Source organism: Ranitomeya variabilis, chromosome 3 (genome assembly GCF_051348905.1).
Source record: "Ranitomeya variabilis isolate aRanVar5 chromosome 3, aRanVar5.hap1, whole genome shotgun sequence".
Classification (NCBI taxonomy): domain Eukaryota; kingdom Metazoa; phylum Chordata; class Amphibia; order Anura; family Dendrobatidae; genus Ranitomeya; species Ranitomeya variabilis.
Genome location: NC_135234.1, coordinates 452364532 through 452387573, shown reverse-complemented (window position 1 = coordinate 452387573; position 23042 = coordinate 452364532). Strand labels below are relative to the sequence as shown.

At 40.6% G+C, this 23042-nt stretch overlaps 1 protein-coding gene across 2 annotated transcripts in view; it reads left to right on the top strand.

Annotated features, from left to right (window-relative positions):
• Window positions 1-23042, top strand: part of RASA3 (RAS p21 protein activator 3) — a 231377-nt gene that overhangs the window by 132874 nt on the left and 75461 nt on the right. For both annotated transcript variants that reach the window (XM_077296562.1, XM_077296563.1), the window contains exon 5: window positions 3829-3905. In XM_077296562.1, coding sequence (XP_077152677.1) covers window positions 3829-3905 — 77 coding nt within the window. The remainder of the gene's footprint in view (window positions 1-3828; window positions 3906-23042) is intronic.

The window sequence follows — 23042 nt, the reverse complement described above, 5'->3', positions numbered from 1 at the left end:
TTGTATGTGGTTCTTTTACATGAAATGTGCTGTTTAATCACCAGTGCCGTTACCTGGCTTATGTGATTAAACCATTGTATGTAGATTGGCGATATATTTATATCTACATTAAACTGCACTGCTCTATATGTGTGAGTAACTATGTGGTCCATTTACATAAAATGTGCCGCTTAATCACCAGTACCGTCACCTGGTGTATGTGATTGAACTAATATACGTAGACTGGTGATATACTGATATCCACACTGAACTGCATTGCTTTGTATGTATGAGCAGCCATCTACTCTGCAATTTTTTCTGAACCCCATACAATCTGCCATGTCTCTGCTGGTGGTTGCGCTTGCGCTATCACCTATATTGGATCAATCCTTTTTGTGTATACTGACACACTGTCGCTAATAGTATAAATAATGTTAATTGATTGTTAATATTGTATGTAATAAAGGATATATATTTTTTATACAAAAAAAACTCGTGATTCCTCCTTTTTTATGATTAATTTTGAGTTTTGTATATTTACATTTTGATTTATATTGCTGGTTCCCTTATATATGTATTTTAGTTTGCCATATAATAAATATAGGAAAATGTAGATTTTTTTTTGTTTCCAGCAAGAATAGAGTGCTTAGTTTTCTCTTTCATGTAAATCTTTCAAGTTACACCCTTCATTTGTGAAATCACATCCTTGGTAGTCACTGCCTTCACAGACCATGTATTGTCTGCTTGACTAGCGGGCTAAATTTAGTAGTAAAGTAATTATTCCCTTCCTTGGATTTCTCTATATGTCAGTGCAAATGTAGTTCTCTTTAAACAACCCCTTCTCAATCACCATATTCCCCCATGTAATATATTAACAGCCTATACTCACCTCCGCTGCTGGCACCATTCCAGAAATGTCTGCACATGGTCTCCCGGGGATTGCGTGACATTGATATGCCACATGAGCCCTGCAGCCAATCAAGTTGTCTTTTCACTTTCACTTCCTTCAGAAAAGAAAAAGGACACCCAGAAAACGCGAGAGCTGATGCTACTTGCAGTCTTTTTCCAAATTTCAGTTTTTCACAAAAATTTATCAATTTTTTATATTTTTACACCAGTCCAAGCTTTGCCAAAATGGGTGTAGATGGGGCGGGAATTGGGAATGTCGAAGCTAATCTGACGTATTTATAAAAAGATTTACCCCACTGCAGTGGCATAAATTTTGTCAGAATGTAATCCAGTGTCTCACTGTTGTAACATTTCTAGTGTAGATGCACGCTGGTTGTAAGATGAGATGTGCTTCTTATTGAATCAGTCCCATTAAGTATTTTTTTAATGTCCCCCCCCCCCCCCTCCTTCCCAGTTGTTCTTAATTTTCTGTGTTTACCAGAAGCGGGTAGTATGTTCTTCTTAAAATTGTTGGAAAACTTCAATAAAGATACTTAATTAAAAAAAGTGTTTTTTAAGCTGTGTGTGCTGATATATATTACTCGCCAACCGCCGCCATCATCTCCGGAATCCAGTGCTGTTCTTCTCCTCTTCTCAGTGACATCACCAGTCTTTATAATCCCCAAGTCACACTGCGTTCTGCCTGACCCACAAGTGGCTCTTATAATGTAAGCCTATGGACCGTCAGCGTGGCTCCATAGGCTTATATTGTAAAAGACTTCTGGATCACCCACACAGCACGGAGTGAGCTGGCTAGTCTGAAGAGTGGTGCCATCACAAACAAGAGGAGCAGGACGGTGTTGGTCCCAGAGAAAGTGGCAGTAAATGAGTACATCAATACACATACTACATGCATATTGTGAGATTACGCTCACTGCATGTGTTGGGGGACACTGGCTTGGCAACGGGATAAATGCACACGGGCACTGTTTTTAACACAAAACAGTCTATGCGGTTTATTAAAGAGTCATAAACCGTATCGCGAACAGTTCATTACATCACCGTATCAGGACATCACATTAATGTTCACGTCATTAGTTTGCGGCAACTAAACACGCTGGTCCGTCTCTGACCAGTTGCTGTGGGTGACCGCACATTTTATAGAACATCATAAGCACCAACACTCTATTGAGGTACCTTACGGGAGCTCCTGCTCCACCTGCTTACTCCTTGTCAGTCCTGTATTTCTGGGAAAGCTGCTTTATGGGGATCACCAACTTGCCTGGCAGGCACACCTCAGTCAGGCCAGACCCACTGAAGGACGGTAGCTTCCCCAACACAGACCTTCCAGGTCCACGGTCTCTCAGGTGCTTCCAGGAAGACTCCACACACAGGAACTTCCAACACAGACCGTCCAGGACCACGGTCTCCCTGTGTACTATTCAGGACGTCCGTCCCCATCTGGGACCGTCCAACACACAGGCAAGTGGCCTGTCCAGCTGCTATTCAGGATGTTCGTCCACCACCCCAGGCCACCAGGTCCAAAGCCCCACCATGTGCTATTCAGGGAGATAGCACTCCCAACACATAGGCTCTTTCAGGACCTTCAGCGCAGACCATTCAGATCCATACTCAGAGACCATTTGACCATACCTCAGTCACATTATATGGTTGTAACCACTCCCCTAGATGGGAGTGTGTGTGATGCTAGTTCGACCTGCCCATCTCTCATAACTAGCCCTGCCAGCATCCCTTCATACTTATACCAACAACTATTCTTGTGGGAGTACAGGTCCCAGAACAACAACATTGCTTTAAGCTGACAGTGCAGAGTATCTTCCTCTGCGACACACATACCAACCATTCACAACAATGCCGGACTTTGTCTCACCATCATATTTATGCGTGCAACTGCAATGCACTCTCATGGCCTCAATACGCCTCCGTGCGTATCCTGGTAAGACCATGCAGCACCCTCATACTTGTAACAGGGGTCACTGCATCACATATGTACACAGATTTATTAAAGAAAAATCTTCCTAGGAGTGCTTCTGTAATGAATTAGGTGCGTCTTCCTCCAGTGATGCCTTCATTACTCCCAGTTTGCAGCTTGCCAGCCTTAAAAAAAAAAAAAAAAAAAAAAAAAAAAAAAAAAAGTTTACACTATCATAATATTTTACAGGATTTGAATCTGCCCTATTCTGTGGGACTTTTTTTTTATAAAAAATTTCTATGTACATCAAGCAAAGCAAGGGAGTGTCCAAACACATTGGCAACGTGCATCATGTCTTTACCAGCTTGGTACTGTTGGCAGAAAGTGATCTCCTTATGTTTACTCCTGAGGTTTTGAGGTATTCAGAGCCTGAGGAAATGAGTAATGCAATCTCACATGACTCTACTGAGGACGCCTGCTTATTCTCTTCTTTTACTGTACCCATCCATGTCTTGCCTTGTTATCAGTGTATTATTTATTATCTGATTACATAGTAGTTTGGTATAACCAGTGCATGCTACATTGTATCTTTTATATCAAAGGCACGAGTAGAAGTGCCTGTACAATAATATACTCGTAATGAACTAATATTTACGCTCTTATTCATACAGGATTTATTTCCTGACCTTGTTTAAAACTGAACATGCCATTGGCACGGTGTCTTACCATTTCATCAACATCATGAACTTACGGTTGGCCTTGAGTCATCCTCTTATGTTAAGTTCTTGTAAAAATTTCTTCAACTGTTTCCTAGTTATCGCAGAGTATAAACCAATGGAACTGTGACCCATACACTTCTGTTGGGGTTGTCACCAAGCTTTGTTTGAGGTCTCATTGGTAACTCTGGGCTTAGTTATGTAAAGACATGCCAATGGAATATCATCAGTGACATATAGATTGTGCTCCCTACCTCTTGGTTGATTTTTTTCACATATGTAATTTTTTTTACTCTTTTGCTTGTATTTCAGGGAAAGGTTCACTTGGAGCTCAGGCTGAGTGAAGTTATTACAGACACTGGTGTTATCTGTCACAAGCTTGCAGTCCGGTAAGAGAAATCATTATCGTAGATTGTGATAGTGTAAGAAGTGCAGAAACATATCTTCACCTAATGCATCATTTTAAATGACAATAGAAAGGCTGTCCCAATTATTGGCTGTTCCTACAGTATACAGGGGGACTTCAGGGTTCAAATTTGGAAATAAAAGGCTACACTGGTATATTTTATGTTATTTCATTTATATGCTTGGATATGCGTCTTTTTTTAAATTTATGGTCCTCTTTAATTCTTCTGATTTTATGACCGTGCAGCAATTCTGTTTTTGGAGGGAAACATATCCTATCACTAAACACCCTATCAATCTTAGAATGGACAGAGGATATTGAAGCACAATGCTGTGGTCGAACAATCCTCAGCACCTGACACTTTCTATTCCCTAGTGGGTTTCTATGGTTTAACCACATTCCATCTTGAGGAATCTAAAGGTTTGTCACCTGTCTTCACTTCTTCTATCACTCTCCCAAGCAGAACTATCATTTGATGTTAAAGGAGAAATTCCACAACTGTTACATAAAAGGCCCTATATTGTACATGGAAGAAAAGGTTACATCCACTTCAGGGTCTACATATTTACTTGCTTAGAGTTTGGTAATTTAGATCTGTAGAATTGTCTTATTGCTTTTGAATCTTTGAAACTTTATAACTAAAATTCAGATATATGGAGTTGATGCTTGCTGCCTTATTGTGCTCTTATTCAGATATGAATCTAAAACTGTTCTTGGGTGAAACCGATTTGAGCTCCCATCTGCTTTACCTTCCTGAATACAAGCAGAACCCTAGTGCCTCTCTGTCAAGCTTCACAGCCAGTTCTCATGATCCTTCCTGCTCCTCTTATCTAATAAGTTGAGGATGCGGAGGAGTAAGTATGCAGATGCACGGCACCAAAGCCAGCCATACTTGTTCTTCTGTTCATGCTATTCTAACTGGTTGACCACCTACTCAGTTTTGCTGCTCGCAGAAATAGAATCTACAGGGTAGGAAACAATGTAGTGGTATGCAAACAATACTAGCCCAGTCAAACCCAAGTCCAAACCCCAAAGTGAATTTAGATGATAAAACACTCCCATGAAGACCTCAAACCAGACCTCCTAAGCTAATACAGACCGCAGTCCAGACCCGTAAAATTAATTCACACTTCAGATCAAACCACCAACATAATGCAGACCCCGTGGCGCACCCCAAATTAATTGAAACCTCAGACCAGATTTCCTAAAATAATACAGATCTAAGACCAGAATCCAAAATAATTTCAGTCTTCAGACCACTGAAGCCTTAACTCCTAGGTCCTCTTCAACTGCTTCTCCACCATAGTACCGGAAGTGAAGATTCGTGAGACATTCTGCTAGTATTCATTCCACTGAATGATTTGCATAATATAAATCAATTTCAATAGATAAAATAGATAACTGTCCATTTAAACCTAATAATAAAAAAACCTCCACCCCTTGTGTTGCTACTAATATTTTCCATTTATTTGGTCATAACACCCTAATAACTTATTCAGAGTTATTCTGTTCATGTTCTATATCTTTCAAAATTGGCGTCACAAGGAGGAGGTATCTGGGACATCTGTGTATACTGCAAATATTAATTCCAGTAAGTGATTTCCAGCATGCACAATCACAAAGATCACTTAAGAGAATCGCGTCTCCGTGCACCCTCTGACGTAAAGAGAAATTACAGATATTATTAATCTCAAGTTTAGCTCAATGAAAGTGAATGAGAAAAATGGACTTTGTGTGATGGAGGTTTATTGATCTATATTTGGGCTGTGCTGTAATGTAGGCTGTAAATATAATAAATTATGTGCCTTTAGAAGTATAATACATTAGTGCAGCCTATGTAATTGTATTACTTGCTTGTACGCTCTTTGCACATTGTTATATTATTGCATTTCAGCATGCGATCCTGCCGTGTGTGTGTGGATTTGCTTTCCTTTTGTGAAGGCCAGATCCTCTAAATCAGAGGTGGGGAAACTTGTTTCTGCCAAGGGCCATTAGGATATTTATACCATCCTTTAGGGCCATACAAATTGCATGCTAACTCCGCCCACAAAGTACGTCCTGACACTGGTAATCGGTGTCAGGATGTAATATTTCTTTGCACGAGCCTCAGAGCTCAGTAGCGAACACTGCGTGCCAATGCTCATAGATCAAGAAGAAATTAATACATCTGCCGGCCCAAGCATTGCGGTCCCCAGGAATGTGCCCAGGGGCCGGATAAAAGGTCATCAAGGGCCGTAAATGGCCCGCGGGCCTGAGTTCCCCATCCCTTCTCTAGACCTTACCAGTACTGTATCTGCTAAAAGCAATGAAGCTGGACCCATCACGTGTACGTACATGGTGGGATATTATTCTGCCACCTTGGTTGTCATGTTATTTAAAGCACCGCTCCTGCGTTTTTTGTTTTTTATTTTAGCGCTGGAGTGGTGTCACTACTCTATGTTCCCTTTCCCTTACCAGTCACCGTCTTCTAATATCGGTGCTGCTAAAAGTCCACTTCTGTAGCTTGTGACCTGCCAGATTGCTACAGTGTTTGCTGTGTGGGCCAGAGGTTACTTCTCAATGTAAGTCTATGAGAGCCAGAACAAGATGGCGGAGCAACATCAGAGCACTGCAAGTAAGAACCGAGGATGGTGGCTGGTAAATATATTACTAGGGGCCGGGAATATAGATTAGTGATACCACTCCAGCACTTCAATAAATAAAAGTTGCTGGAGTGGTGCTATAAGTCCAAGTTCACATCCCATTCTTACACTACCCCAAATGTATAGGCATACATCAGGAATACCATCACTATTCTTAAATGGACATGATGTATGCTGTGGTGCAGTGACCAATGTTACAACCAGGGGGCACTGTGTGTGCACTTCAAGATGCACTTGGAGGCATAGTTGTGATGAAACAGTGACTGGCAGTGTTGTGAATGGCCGATATGTATCGCAGAGGTGGGTGGCCCTGTGATGGAAGCCTGGGTATGTTTTGCTCAAGCAGATCTACTGCTGAGGGATTTGTTTACATTGGGAAGGCTTCCAGGTGATTGGAGAGATGGGTGGGTCCAGTCACCTACAAACCCACCCAAAGAGGCATGTCTGAACACCTAAGATGGTTTTGTGTTTAAGGACCTGTGGTGATGTCACGCTCACCTGACTGGCCATGTGACAGGTACCTGGGTGTGGTTACACCTATGTAAAGGAGGTGTGTGTAGCACATGGTGGGAGTGTTTGGGAGTCTGCAAGTGTGGACAGACTTCCATGTGTCCTGGCTGGACACTGCAGAGTGGCCTGTGCGTTGGACGGTTCCAAGTGGGGACAGACGTCCTGAACAGCACACAGAGACCATATTTAGGCTGGAGAGCCTGCGTGCTGGACGTGGCACAGCCTGTGTGCCTACAGGTCTGAGAGAGAGCGGAGCTCTACTATGGACGGTCTGTGTTGAGGACCTGGGACTGACGTGAAGTCAGCGTGAGGAGTGGAACTCCTGTAAGGTAACCCCGGACAAGGGGATTGTAATATGTGGCAGAGAAGTTTATCTGCTGCATGAACAGACTGGTGGTTGTGATAAGTTCATGGACATAATGAAATAGACTGAATGTCATGTGGTTTATGACGTTTAATAAACCGGATTTTACCAGATTTGTGTGAGGTACCGTGCCTGAGTGCTTGAATCCTATGCCAAGCGAGTGTCCCTCAACACACTCAGGTAGCGTATCGCCACAATGCCTAAAGTGTCTTTTTGGCATACATCTTGATGGTATAATTTGGCATACATTTTATTTTTCAGTTTACTGGCAAGCATAGTCTATTATGCTCAGGTTCTATACCTTATTTTCCAAAGGTAGTCAGTGTGCTTTGTGCGCAACTTTCTGTGCTGGGGATGCACATTCAGCATACTTTGGGACATGTTGTGCATTTATACTCTAGATATGAATTAGTTTTATTGACTGCTCAACCAAAACATCATTTTCATGATTCATTCCATTGAATTTCAGCGGTCAAATAATATTCATATACGAAGTTAATTTAATATATGATAATACATTTTACCTATTGCTCTAGAAAAATCAGCTTTTAAGGGGTCTAGCAGCAGTTCATCTCTGTTTAGATCAGCTGACAGCTATTTCAACTATATATCTAGCTTAAGGGTGTTGTCTTGCTCTTTCAACTGTATGCCAAACTTAAAGGGTATGTCCTGTTTTGCACTTTTGTGCCATGTCAACAGTATATGCCAACTTTGGGTCTTCCTTCTGTGTTGATAATAGGGCTCCATCGTACATGTTCTGGAATGTGCGATTGAGTGGAAGTTGTGCATGGCCTGGCTACCCCCATTGATAGAAATGGGCGTTCTTCAGATTTGCAAATAAGTGCATTTGGCAATTTTTGGAACTCTCATACAAAGCGATGGAGATTGTCATGCATGCAAAGCTACCTGTTCACTGACTGTGGCGTGCAACTGTCCCCAGTCTCGAGGTTTACACTGTCATGATCTGTCACACCTTCAAGGTGCCCTCTGACTCGGCCAAGTCACCAGCAACGTGGGGTATAATAATTATTTGAAATCGCGCAATCCCTGTTGCACCTCAGATCAGGCAAGGCGCCTACCTGGAGCACCCTTCCTTGGTATTACTTGACAGGGCCTTATAGCTCATATGTGGCTTTTTGCCCACTTGACACTCAATTGTTGTCATTAGCTGCATGAAATAAACACTAATATATACCGTATACATACATATATATTAGTTGATACCTGACTGTAAAGTCTCAATAAGACTTAGCAATAGTCTACATTGCTAATGGTATGTAGCAGGAGTTACTTAACATAAAATGGCACACAACTTAGCATATAATATTTGCATAGCAATAAGGTAACCACTTGGTATCTGTATAGCAACAGGGTCTACCCATAGCAACCAGCAATTGATATTTAGTCTTGGACATTTTGTAACCTAACAATGGGATTTATTTTGCGTAAGTCCTTCATTTTTGTTAGAATCTGACGAGCCTTTTTTAAACCTTTAACATTTTTACAGGTTGAATGTTGCTTAGTTTTTGTTGTTGTTTTTTTTTTTTTTTTAAAGTTTCTGCTAGCATTCATTTTGTATTTGATATTCATATATCAGGCAAAGGCATTGCCGAGGTAAGTTTGACACCGTGACACCATCAGCTTTCAGTTCTAGTTCCCACTTTTTGTTCTGGCTTCCATTTGTATTCATGTCTGTATGTATGAAGCACAGCTTGCATAGACTGGTGTGTCATCCAGAGATTGCCAGGCTGATGTAGGTTACCTGCTGCTTCCTCCTCCACCGGTTTAATGCTCAAAGTCTTACACGTCTCCTGATCTCTCCTGAGGGTCCTTATGACAGCTCCAGTCTAGCAGCTCTGACAATAAGTCAGTGAATGAGAGGTGACGTAGAGTGAGCAGACATGAATCACAGATCACTACCTATTACTGTGCACAGTATTGGTACAAACTGGCGGATTTCTTCTTAAGACCTGCATCACTTATCTTCTATGTTCCTCTGATTTTCATTTTAGCGTTGTGACTGGGCAAAAAATCACTACAAACTCAATTTTATAAGTGCAGTTTTCGATCCTTAAAAAAAAAAAAAAAAAAATTGGGTTGACAACGTAATGTATATAAATACCCATATGTAATGAAATAAATACTGTTTATTGGTAGGACGTACAGCAATTCTTAACCTCAGTTTATGTACACTGTAAAATTTGAAAAAAAGACAGCACATGAAAATAAAAACCCGTATACGTGCAAAGGGAATGAATTAAAGATTTTAGTTTGATGTGCTGCATCTTTGTTTTTGTATTTTTCATCCAGTCAGTATACAGTGTCTTCTTATATTCACTCCCATTGGCATTTTTCATGTTTTGCTACCTTTTTTTTGAGGGTTTGCATCAGTTCATGTAAAGAACACTTTCACAACAGTGAACATTTGGTTTTCTTTTTATTGAGAAGCAAATAACAAATAAGACAAAATAACTTAAAATTTTAGTGTGAATAACGACTCACCCCCCACCCCTCCAAAGTCCGGCGTACTTTGTCTGCCCTGTTGAGGGCATAGCAAAGTACTGCAGTGCGCAGGTGCTGGGCCTCTCTGACCTTTCCCGGCGCCTGCGCACTGCTGTACTTTGCTCTGCCCTCAACAGGGCAGACAAAGTACGCCGGAGCCGCAGCGTGAAGACAAGAAGAGGACGACATCGTAAGAAGATGGGAGGCCCCCGGACCGCGACGCCCGTCGGACCGGACCACCCATGGGTGAGTATAATCTAACCTCTTTTTCTCATCTTTCAGGATACATCGGGGGCTTATCTACAGCATTACAGAATGCTGTAGATAAGCCCCTGATGCTGGAGGGCTTAGCTCATCTTCGATTTTGGGGGTGACAGGTTTTAACCTCTTTAGTACCCAAGGTTGTTTGCACCTTCATGACCAGGCCAAGATTTTACAATTCTTATCAGTGTTACTTTGTGGTAATAACTCTGGAACGCTTCAATGCTTCCCACTGATTTCTGAAATACGGTAGTTTTTTCATGACACATTGTACTTCATGATAGTGGTAAAATCTCTTTGCTATGGCTTGTGTTTATTTGTTAAAAAAAAAAAAAAAAAGAAGAAATTTGTTGAGAATGTATCAATTTTCAAACTTTTAATTCTTATGCTCTTAAATCCGAGAGATATGTCACAGTAATAGTTAATAAATAACATTTCCCACTTGGCTACTTTAGATAAGCAACATTTTTTTAAACGATTTTTTTGTTTTGTTAGGACTTTATAAGTGTTAAAAGTTGACCAGCGATTTCTCATTTTTTCAACAAAATTTACAAAACCATTTTTTTAGCGACCACATCAAATTTGAAGTTACTTTGAAGGATCTGTAAGAAAAAAAAATACCCAAAAGTGACACCATTCAAAAAACTGCAACCCTCAAAGTACTCAAAACCACATTAAAGAAGTTTATTAACCCTTCAGATACTTTACCTTTTTTCACAAAAATTTTATTTTCACAAGGGTGACAAAATTTGTAGTGCAATTTCTCCTGACCAAGCTTATACCCCATATGTGGGGGAAAACCACTATTTTGGCACAGGGCATGGAAGGGAAGGAGTGTCATTTGACTTTTTGAATACCAAATTTGCTGTAATCATTAGTGGATGCCATGTCGCGTTTTCAGAGCCCCTAATGCGCTTATACAGTGGAAACACCCCACAAGTGACCCCATTTTTGAAACCATCCCCCCCCCAAGGAATTTATTTAGATATGTGCCTCACAGAAAATTAACGTTGAATCATGAAAATAAAAAGAAATCTAATTTTTTTCCACAAAAATAATCTTTTAGCCCCGAATTTTTTTTATTTTGACAAAGGCAGCTTCAGAGCATGGACCCCAAAATTTGTTTGGGTGCACGTCATGGCTCGGAAGGAAAGGAGTGATTTGGATTGCGGACTTTGATGGAATGTTCTCTCGCATCATGTTGTGTTTGCCATACTTAAGTTGTGTAGAGTTCATCATGTTGACAATAGTGAGTTGTGTAAGTCAAAAATGAATTTAGTAGTCCATGGATGTGTTGTACAGTCTGAAGCATTTTTTTTATAAACAGGCCAGGTTTGTCGGGGCAGGTGTCGAATTGATGATGTCCTTGCATATTCCCCTTCTGCAACACACTCTAACCTCTTTTGCGACCTTCCTTTTTTTGTGCTTTCCCGGGGATATGTTGGCCTGGTACGATACAATCACCTTCCGTTCCGAAGTACTGGGCCCACTCCTTCCTGATGTCCAAAGATTAGGGCCTTGATCACTACCTCCTGTAACAGAAGGTGCAATACACTGGTCTGGCCTGCACATCGTGGTAGCACAAATGTGTTGTGCATTGCCATCTGTGTGCATGGCCAGCTTCTTGAACCACACCTTAGTTTTTCTCATGACACTGATCGGCTGGAGGACTTGATGCGAGAGATCAATTCCCTCAATGTTCTTGTTGTACCACAGTACACAGTGTGGTTTGTGGGCCTGTGTAGAGGTACCTTGTACAGGGCTGGAGATGCTGCCATTACCGTGTATGGTGGTCAAGAAAAGGACATCCCTTCTTTCCTTGTAGTTGACCACCAGCATGTTTTCACTACATTGGGTTCTGCTCTCACCCTTTCTGAGCAGCTGACAAATTAGCGTCTTAGAGAGGCCTCTGATTTTTGCGGACAGTATCGCAGGCTACAATAGTTCTTGCAGAGAGGAAGTTGAAGAGTGGGATGTTGGTATAAAAGTTATCTACACAGAGGTAATCAGTGGGTGCACCAAATACCACACAATTTTCCCACTCACTCCCAGGTCAGGGTGGCATTCAAGGGGTTCGATCCAGGAGTCCTTGCCTTTGCAAACACTAAACTTGTGTTTGTACCCTGAGGTACTCACACAGTTTGTATGGCCTGATTCTGTACCTGGTCGTCTTACTGGGCAGGTATTGCCGGAATTTAAGCCTCCCCTTAAAATGGATTAGGAACTCATCCACCCTGTTGTTCCTTTGGGGCAAGTACACCTCTGCAAATTTGTTGAAGTGCTCAATGATCAGCCAAACTTTGAAAAGACTGTCAAAGTTGGGAAGACATTGTGCATTATCACTGCAATGCAAACCTTTTTGGATGGCCTCAAAACACTTATGGGTTATGGCCATGCAGAACCCTGAAGTGTTACATAAAACATCAACTCTGGCTTCTTCAGGCCCCAAAACGTCATAATTTCTACCGCATCTACAGTAGTCCAGTCAGAAAATGATGAAGGGTGGTTTGTGCCAAAAATGCTGGGCATATAAATTTGTTTGAGCCACCATGAAGTTTACAAAATCCTCAGAGAAAAAGACTTTGAAAAAGTCCCTTTCTGTGAGACCGGTGGTGTCAAATTTGATTTCTGATTGCGCCACAAAATCAGGAATCATTGACTCATAATTTTTTTGGGGTGTGGTCCATACGGGGTCAGTAACGGTGAGTATTGGTGCAGTTTCTGCCCTGGGGTGGCTGTGTGGCGGTTCAGCATCACGTGAGGAAGAGGATGAGGAGCAAAAAATAAAGGAAGGTGACACCCTCTCTGTCAGTGTCGAAGGAAAGGATGGGGCTTGCCTTCTCTGCTGAATAGTGGATTTGGGACGAGTGGGACTTTTTTATGTATTTGGTGTTTGTATGAGTACAAAATTTTATTCAGGCATGCGTGCGTTTGGTGTTAACTTTTTTTTTTTTTTATTTAGAAAAGAAAGAAAAAGATAAAAGAAAAAACAGCAACCGGAGGTTGATCACTGATGTGAGTCAGTGATCACCACTCAATGGCTGTAGGACCGACACACAGATTATTTTTTTTCCGCACTTACGCTAACTCAATAAAGTAAAAAATATTGTAGTAGACAACGATTACTACACTATATTTTGCTGTCCTTAATATAAATTATTTTTTAAGTTTGTTTTCGCAAAAAAAAACAAAAAAAAACGGTGGTTGATCACTGATGTGAATCAGTGATCATCGCTCGACGGCTGTAGGATGCACGGATGATTTTTTTTGCTCTGACACAAACTCAATTCGGTTAAAAATACCGTAGTAGACGACGATTACTACAGTATGTTTTTACTGTCCCTAATCTAGTCCTATCAACTAATCTAAATGATTTTTTACTCAATTCTTATTTAAAAAAAAAAACAAAAAACGGAGGCCTGTCAGTGATGTTTGTCACTGACCAGCGCTCGAAGGCTGTAGGATGCACGCACAGATGTGGTGCAAAAACGGTATGAAAAACGGGAAATGGGGAAAAAAAAGTCCTTGCCAAAAACAGGCACGGGTGCGAATTAGTGGTGTATGTCTGATCAGAGTGCTGCAAAGGAGGGGTAGGGGGAAAAAAAAAGTCGTGGAAACTGTGGGCATTGACGTTGATAGATCAGGCAAGTATCAGGGAGGGATCAGGAACTTTTCTTTATTCAGCAGGATCACAGGCAGCAGCACCTACAATTGTGATGTCACAGGCTTCTGTGTTACCACAAGGCCAAGCACTGCGCACAGAGGGACAGAGTAACCACCCTGTACAAATCCACAGCTAGAATGAGGAAGTACAAGGTCGGTCACTGCCTGATCATACTGCATCTGTGCTCTGTTTGGTGCGATCAATGTCATCGTCGAATGCACTAATCAGCTGGCCCTGGTGACGCCGGCAATGCTAGGCACCAGCCTGTGATCAGTATTCTTACAGCACTGATCCTAGGCTGGACATTAGTGTTTCAGACAATCGATTGCATGAAACACTGAGAAACTGTGCGATTGGCTGTTCAGTATTGAACAGCCAATCACAGCAATCATAGTTGCTGGGGGGGCTCACCACCCCCCAAGACAATGACTCCATGTGGCCTGAAGTAACATGGCGGCAGAATTTTAATGCAATCACTGCGACTGCGGTCGCGGTGCCGCATTAAAGGTATGACGTATCCATACGTCCAAGGTTAAGTACCAGATGACCTGTGCTACATATGGATACGTTTAAGGTCGTAAATGGGTTCCACCACTTCAGTGTTTCTTTAGCTGTATGCCTTGGATCATTGTCTTGTTGGAAGGTGAACCTCCGTTCCAGTGTCCTATCACTGTCAGACTGAAATATGTTTTGCTCAAGAATATATCCCTGTATTTTGAATCATCCATCTTTCCCTCATCTCTGACCATTTTCTCTCTCCCTGCTGCAGAAAAACATCCCCACAGCAAGACGCTGCCACCACCATATTTCACTGTGTGGATGGCGTTCTTGGGGCGATAAACTGTTGTTTTGGCTCCAGACATAGCATTTACCTTTGTCCAAAAAGTTTAATTTTGGTCTCGTGATCACAGCTCCTTCCCCCATACATTTTGGTAATCTCCCACATGTCTTTTGGCAAACGCAAAGGGAGCCTTACAATTTTTGTGTAACTAAAAGTTTTTTTTCTTCCCACTATTCCTTAAAGACCACCACTATGGCGTGTAAGGCTTATTGTGGTCGTGTGGACAGATGCTCTAGTCTCTGCTTGGGAACTCTGCAAGGTTACCTTTGCTTTCTGTGCTGCTTCTCTGATGCCCTCCTTGCCTGGGCTAAGAGTTTTGGTGTTCGGCCCTCTCTTGACAGATTTGTTGTGGTACCATGTTCTTTCCATTTGATGATATTGGATTTGATGTTGCTCTGGGGAATCATCAGAGATTGGGATTTTTTTTAGAACCGAACCCTGACTTGTACGTCTCAACAACTTTGTCGCTTAATTGTTTAGAGATCTCCTTGGTCTCCATGGTGTTTGGTTAGTGGTGCCTCCTGCTTTATGGAGCTGCAGCCTCTGTGGCCTTTTAGAAATGGTGTGTATTTACGGACAGACCATGGGGCACTTAGATTGCACACAGGTGGACTTCCTTTCACTGAGCATGTGACTTATGAAGGTAATTGCTTGCACCAGAAATTTTTAGGGGTTTCATAGCAAAAAGGGTGAGTACATAATAAGCACTTGCCAATTTTTTGTTATTTGATCCCATAAATGTAATTACTGGCTACTTTTTTATCACTTCACGTCACCAACTTAGACTATTTAGTGCCGATGCATCACACACAAATCCGATTACAAAAATATTTAAATACAGCTTACAATGTAAAAATAAAATAGGTATAAAGCGAAGGGTGTGAATACTTTCTCAAGCCACTATACCTATTCTTGTATATTTTGGTCTGGTGTTACTTTTTTGTCTCTTTTTAAAAAGTAGAGTGTATATGCACCCCCATTTTTGCACATTTGACTTAACAATAATGGTTAAAATGTATGTAGTGTCTAAAATGCGATAAGTTCAAACCCAAAAGAGGCAGAAAATGCGCCAAGTGTATCGCAGTGGTGTGATAAATTTCATACTTCCTTATAGAAGTTAGAGATGCCTTTCTCTAACTTCCTCTATATCTTGGTTGGCTTACTGTTAACCTGAATTTTGCAAAAACAATTGTGGCACACATCTAAGAAATTTGGAGCATTGCAGGATTCTGCTATGGAATTTGTCTATATGTAACAGCTGGTGCACAATATGTATGACAGCTTGTTTGGCGCAATTTGCTCTAAAATTCTGGCACATTTATGATAAATCTGTTCCTATGATTAATGTGCCTTGATGTATTTCTTAGCTATTTGCAGCAGAATTTAGAGCCATCTAAGCCATTCCCATTAGTTTGTAAACCTGGAGGGATACATTGGCGTGACTTACTGCTTGGGCAGGTTTAGGGCACATTTATGAAATGTGACATTTAATTAAAAAAAAACTGCTCCAGCTCTGGATAGAAAAAGTAACATCATTTAATAAGGCAGAATTGTATGTTGTGTCAAATTTATCAAAGAAGGGAACTTGCGTTTGTAAATGTGTCACAACATACAATAAAGTCTACATTTACCTTTTAAATTAGCCAACGTGACGACACTTGGGATGAATGGGGGCCACTGCGTACTTTCATACAAATGCAGCAAAATAAACCACATGTAAAAGCCATGATCTTGACTTTTCATAATATCAATTTTAGAATGATTTGTAGTATTTCCGATGCCAACTTTTGTGGGACTTGCTTGTATATTTACACTGCAGGTATTATCCTTATACCTGTGAATGACTCTTCTTAAAAAGTAAATCCGAATGCTGCTGCTATAATTTTTTTTTTGCTAGTAAATTATTGTGTTTCCCTGCATGCAAATCTGCTGCATATTTGCACCTTGTAAACATACTGTAATTTCCCAATATGGCATTTAAACTGCATGACAATTAATGTCCGCATTGGCTGACATTGAACGAAATACACCAACATCTTTAATGGATTAAACTTCAAATTGATCCTCCAGTCTCCCCTTTGGAAACCTTGTAGATGGGTGTTTATCACACTGATGTTGTTTTTTTTTTTAAACTTAAAATTGACATATTTATGTCTCCATTGGACCGTTGGGAACGTAAAGATTTATTCCCATCTTTATAAATGAGTATTGTTGGATAGTTCCCTTATTAAAATTTGCATCTGTTTTTTCAGATATTTATGTTCTTTTCTTTTGTTTACAGTTTGTTGCCTAGGAAACCGACCACTGGTGCTGCCTAACTTGCAAGCACTGTGCTGAACCAGTTAGGATTAGGAGATAACAGCGCTCTGCAGCATTCCTAGCTAGATTAAAAACGGTTCTTACAAGCTCAATAGAAAAGAGCTTGTAAGCACTGAACATGTTCTGCTGTCTAGCAGCGGTGGTCGTCTGCAAGGCAACGATCTGTAAACAAAAGTGGTAATATTTCAAGAATGGCTTAACATTTTAATAAGCAGTAAATTACTTATTTGCTTCAATTTACAAGCATGATTCTACAAAGCTGATTTCTGAAGATGTGAATAACACTTTAATGTTAGTTTATATTTGTTATTTTCAAATCCAGTTCACTCAGTCTTTTAGTAAGCTGTGCCAAGAATGGATTTTCCCTTAGTCAGGAACTCATGCATTTTGATGGCATGTCCTGTTCTCAGTTATAGTGTACCTATTGTTAAACTTTGTAATATATCTTATTAATGGAAAGTGCCATCTGCCTGCAGGCTCTGCAGTAATACAGTAAATAGGCGACAGGAGTGGGATACTTCCGCTCCCCCTCCCTACACATAGAGAATGTGAGAGAGCACAAAAAGTAGAACTGATTCGATATGCTGTCTACCGCTCTTTATGATGTCTGGCTGACCAGAAACCTCAAGAAAGTTATGGTTCAAACATCACGCCATTAAAAATCCTGCCATTAAAAATCGTGCAAGATATGTAATTTATTTACAGTAGCCATACAATACATTGGAATAGATACCCCAAGATGAAGATTATGCACACATTTTGTACAACTTTGCATTTTAAGAATTTTTTTTTTCAAGTACGCAATTCCAGATCCAGAATATAAGATTAGATAGAGCTTTTTTTTTTCTTTTTTTTTTGTTGGATCCGCAGAAATTCCTTATTGGTTGCCTGCATATAGGGAGTGGTTACATATAAAATAGATGCAGTGGATGGGCATGGAACTTGTAGCCAGGACATATTTTATTGCGCTCAGTGAAAACGATAACAAACTTGCTGTTCTTTTCACGGGCAACTAAAAAGTGCGTTGTATGGTCATAAGATGGCATCTCTAATTTCCATCCTGTCACAGAAGCTTTTGTTCTTCCCCTCATAGCCTATAATTGTCAAGTCAGCTTTCTGAAGCATGACGAGAACTTTTCTCAGACTCTTTTCCCACTGTTAATTGCCAAAATAAACCTTCCATGTGAGCGACATATGTTTTCAATGATCTCCTTTTTAACCTTGTTTTTTTCAATTTATATCTGTAGTTTATCAGCTTCCTGACATATGTACATTGTTATGCTGGATGGATTATTAGCTTGAAAGATATAGATAGATTGCTAGTTAGAGAGTTGGCTTTGTGGTCTGAGCATGCGCAAAGCAGAAAAATTGCAGTTGCGGCACATGCGAAGAACAAAGTGTAGCAACAAGATATAGCGCAGTCCGCGCAGAAGCACAGTATGTCATGTTCTGACTGATCAGAAGGAATGGTAGAGGAATACAGTGGTGTATGCAACCTGTGGCCCTCATGACTCACATCTACTGTAGATGTGCTTATAGAAGTATCTCAGGTGATAAAACCAAATGAAAGCAAGGACACACGAGTCAAGGTTATAAGATAGTGGACTGCACATTAAATATGCTTCGTCTTAAAATAAAAGTATTGGGTCAACTACACGTTTCACCTACAGGAGCTTTTAGGGCGTCCCATCCTAAATCTATTAATATATACCATGATTAATTCTTCCCTTGGTTAAGACCACTTTCAATCTTCGGAGAAATCTTTCTAAAAGATTTTGGAATGTGTCTGTGGGAATTTTAACCCAATCATCCAAAAGAGCATTCAGGATGTCCGAAACTGATGATAGATGAGAGGCCTGGCTCTCAATCTACATTTTACTTTACCCAAAAGGTGTTTGACAGGGTTGTGTGCGGGCCTGTTAAGCTCTTCCAAACCAAACTTTTCCAACTATACAGTCATGGCCGGAAGCTTTGGCACCTTTGAATTTGTTCCAGAAAATGAAGTATTTCTTCCAGAAAATTATTGCAATTACATGTTTTTTTTTATACACATGTTTATTTCCTTCTTGTGTGTTGGAACAACACAAAAAAAAACCCAGAAAAAAAAGGCTAATTTCACACGAAACCCCCAAAATCGGCCAGACAAAATTGTTGGCACCCTCAACTTAATATTTGGTTGCACACCCTTTGGAATAACTAACTATTATCAATTGCTTCCTATAACCGTCAACAAGCTTCTTACATTTCAACTGAAATTTTAGACCACTCTTCTTTCAGAAACTGCTTCAGATGTCTCATATTTGAAGGGTGCCTTCTCCCAACAGCAATTTTAAGATCTCTCCACAGGTGTTCAATGGGATTTAGATCTGGATTCAGTAATGGCTGCTTCAAAACTTTTCAATTCTTTTTAATCCATTTCTGGGTGCTTCTTGAAGTATGTTTGGGGTCATTGTCCTGATGGAAGAACCAGGACCTAGGACACAAACCCAGCTTTGACACTGGGCACTACATTGCAACCAAAACTCCTTTGGTAATATTCAGATTTCATGATGCCTTGAACACATTTAAGGCACCCAGAGGCAGCAAAACAATCCCAAATCTTTGCATCTCCACCATATTTGACTGGTACTGTGTTCTTTTGTTTGGAGGCCTCATTGTATTTTCAGTAACCAGTAGAATGATGTGCTTCACAAAAAAGCTCTATCTTGGTCTCATCTGTCCACAAGATACTTTCCCAGAAGGATTTTGTCAAACTGCAGTCAAGCTTTTTTGTCTGTGTCATCATTGGGGTCCTCCTGTGTATCCTGCCATAGCGTTACATTTCATTCAAATGTTGACTGATAGTTTCCGCTGGCACTGATGCACCCTGAGCCTGCAAGACAGTGTGAACTTCTTTTGAACTTGATTGACGCTGCATATCCACCAGCCGGACTATCCTGCATTGCAACCTCTCATCAAATTTTCTCTGCCATCCATGTCCAGGGTGATTAGCTACAGTGCCATGGGTTATAAACGTCTTGATTATTTTGCGCACCATAGACAAAGGAACTTCAAGATCTCTGGAAATGGACTTGTAACCTTGAGATTATTTTTCAACAATTTTGTTTGTCAAGTTCTCAGACAGTTCTCGTATCCTCTGTCTGTTCTCCATGCTTAGTGTGGCACACACAGACACATAATGCAAAGATTGTGTTAACTTCTACCCTTTTTATCTGTTTTAATTGTGATTTTTATATTGTCCATACCTGTTACTTGCCTTGCCGTAGGTGAGTTTGAACGCGCATCGCATGCTTGAAGCAAAGTTGTTTTCCCGCAATTTTGGAAAGATGCCAACAATTTTATCCAGCCCATTTATGGGGTTTTGTTTGAAATTATGTCCAATTTGCCAAATTTTTTTTCTATTTTTTTTTTTTTTTAGGTTGTTCCAATACACACAAAGGAAATAAACATGTGTATAACAAAATGTGTAATTGCAATAATTTTGTGGGCAAAATACTTCATTTTTTGGAAGAATTTCAATGGTGCCAACACTTTCTGCTATGACTGTATCTTTACGGACCTTGTTTTCTGTGCTGGGGCAAGTCATCCTAAATTAGGAAAGGGTCTTTCTGAAACTATTCTCACAAAGATAAAAGCTTACAATTGTCCAAAAGGCCTTGGTATGCTAAAGCATTAAGATGTTCTTTCATTGGCGTAAACAACCTAAGCCAAAACTTGAAGAACAATCTTATAGCATTATCCTCTCCTCCACCAAAACTTACAGCTAGCACATTGTCAGACCAATAAGGTTCATCTGGCATTTGCCAGACCAAGGCATGACTATTAGACTGCCAAATGGAGAAGAGTGATTTGTCAATCCACAGAAAACGTTTACACTGCTCCAGATTCCAGTGGTGGTGTGCTTTACGCCACTCTATGGATGCTTGGTAATGTAAGGCTTACATACAGTACATCTCCTCTGCCATGGAAATGAATGCCCTGAAGCTCCTGGCACACAGTTTCTATGTGAATGTTAATGCTGGAGATTTGGTGCTCTGCAGTTTTTGAGTCAGCAGTTGATCATGGAATATTTTGAAGGGAAGAAATTTAATGAACTGACTTTTTACAATAGTGGCATCCTATTACAGTGTAACACTTAAATTCAGTAAAAGCAGACTGCATAGCTAGAGGCTGGATTTTATACATTAGACAATGGGACTGAATGACAAACCTGAATTCAATGATTGAGGTGTGTCCTAATTTCTTATGTCTTTATAGTGTACATGTCAAAATTGTAGGGACTTCCCTGATATTTTTGAGAAACACTCCTGGCAAATTTGCATAATTTTAGGCCGAAAAATGCAATATTATATTGCACACATGTAGAATAGCATGATAATGATACCCTTATATTAGTATTAAAAAGAGATGGGGAACAATTGTTCCATGTTTGTGATATGCTTTTCAAGGGATCAGCTTGAATGTAATTTGATCACTCTTATTTTAGACATTTATGCAGATGTTCAGCTCTGTGCACATGAAGGACCACCTTTTAGACATATCGTAGTTGTAGAGAAAAAAGATTCAGCTTGACGTTCCAATGTCAGCATTAGCTCCTGTAGCCTACTGTATATTGATATTTTAGCATCCAAAGTGTTTATATAAGAGATCCTCCTCTAAAAAAAAAAAAAAAAAATTTTAAGCAATAAGATCAGGAAAGCTGCTGTAAACTAAACCTAGTTTCCTCTTCTCTTCTGATTTTGTAGTTCTACCATCTTACAATTTCATTCTTCATCTCAGGTTTTGTAACTAATATTTATTTTATTTATTTATTATTTTTTTTTAACAAATGAATCTAGGTGAACAAAAAAATCAAATAATCCCATAGAAATATTATTTTATAATTATTACAAATGGAAGCTCTCACAAAACCCCTGAATTTCCAAGGTTACAGCTAGACAAGACCTGAATAGGAGCTGTGTGTCACCGTGGTAGCTAGTGCTGTTGATGTTGGACCCGGAGACGAAGGCTCAAGCACAGATAGTGCTGAGAGGTTTTTTTAAAAAAAAAAAAAAAAATGGGCCAAGATTTTTGGTCTGGGTTTTTGGAACGTCTGGAAGAGCTGGGCAGGATTGATCGTTCTCATTCTCCTATCAAGACTTTGCAGCCCGTTTAAAAGGCAGCTGCCTCATTAGCTGTCTGAGTTTAGAGATGGAAACACCTCTGTTGTGTGCTGAACAGGCTGCCAGCAGTTGGCCAAGCGTGAAGTTATTTTCCTTGGAGAATTGCTTGGTTCTATTTTATGCTACACTTGTTTTCCTGTGAAGATTCATGAGTTAAATAAATCTTCCCATTTGACTTAGAACTTTGCTGCCTGTGCCTACTTCAACTGCTGACAAAGAGTGGAATCCCTATGATTGTTGAAGTGCGGGCAAAAATCCCAAGGAGCATAGATGATTGCCGTATAAACTGTATGTCCTGGGTAAAGGCAGTTTGTTATTCAAGCACAGGCTGGAAACATGGATGAACTGATAAAGCAGCAGGTCCAGGCCAATATCCAGCATCAGCAGCAATGGCTGCAGCAACAGCAGACCCAGTAGGAAATCAAAAAAACTCCTGATGTAGCAGTTCTAGCTACAGGAGCAACAATTACAGCAGCAGCAGATGAAATTCCCGGCAGAGGCTGTGTGCAGCAGGGAAACTGCACCTTCACCAAACCGAAATGACGAGTCCCTGATGAGAAAGATGTTGAGAGGCATTGCAGAAGAGTACTCCGGATTATGACGTTGACTCTTTCTGGACTATGTTTAAGAGGGTGGCCGACTGACAGAAACTGCCTCCAGAGCAGTGGGCAGAGATGCTTGCGCCATATCTGACTGGGGAATTTAGAAGGCGTACTATGACCTTGACCCTTCAGGATCCCAAGGGGTACGGCAAGCTCAAGGCAGAGATCTTGGCTCCTCTGGGCATAACCGTGGCAGTCAGGGAGCAACGGGTGCACCTCTGGGAATATAGCAGGGATATTTGACCCCCTGCAC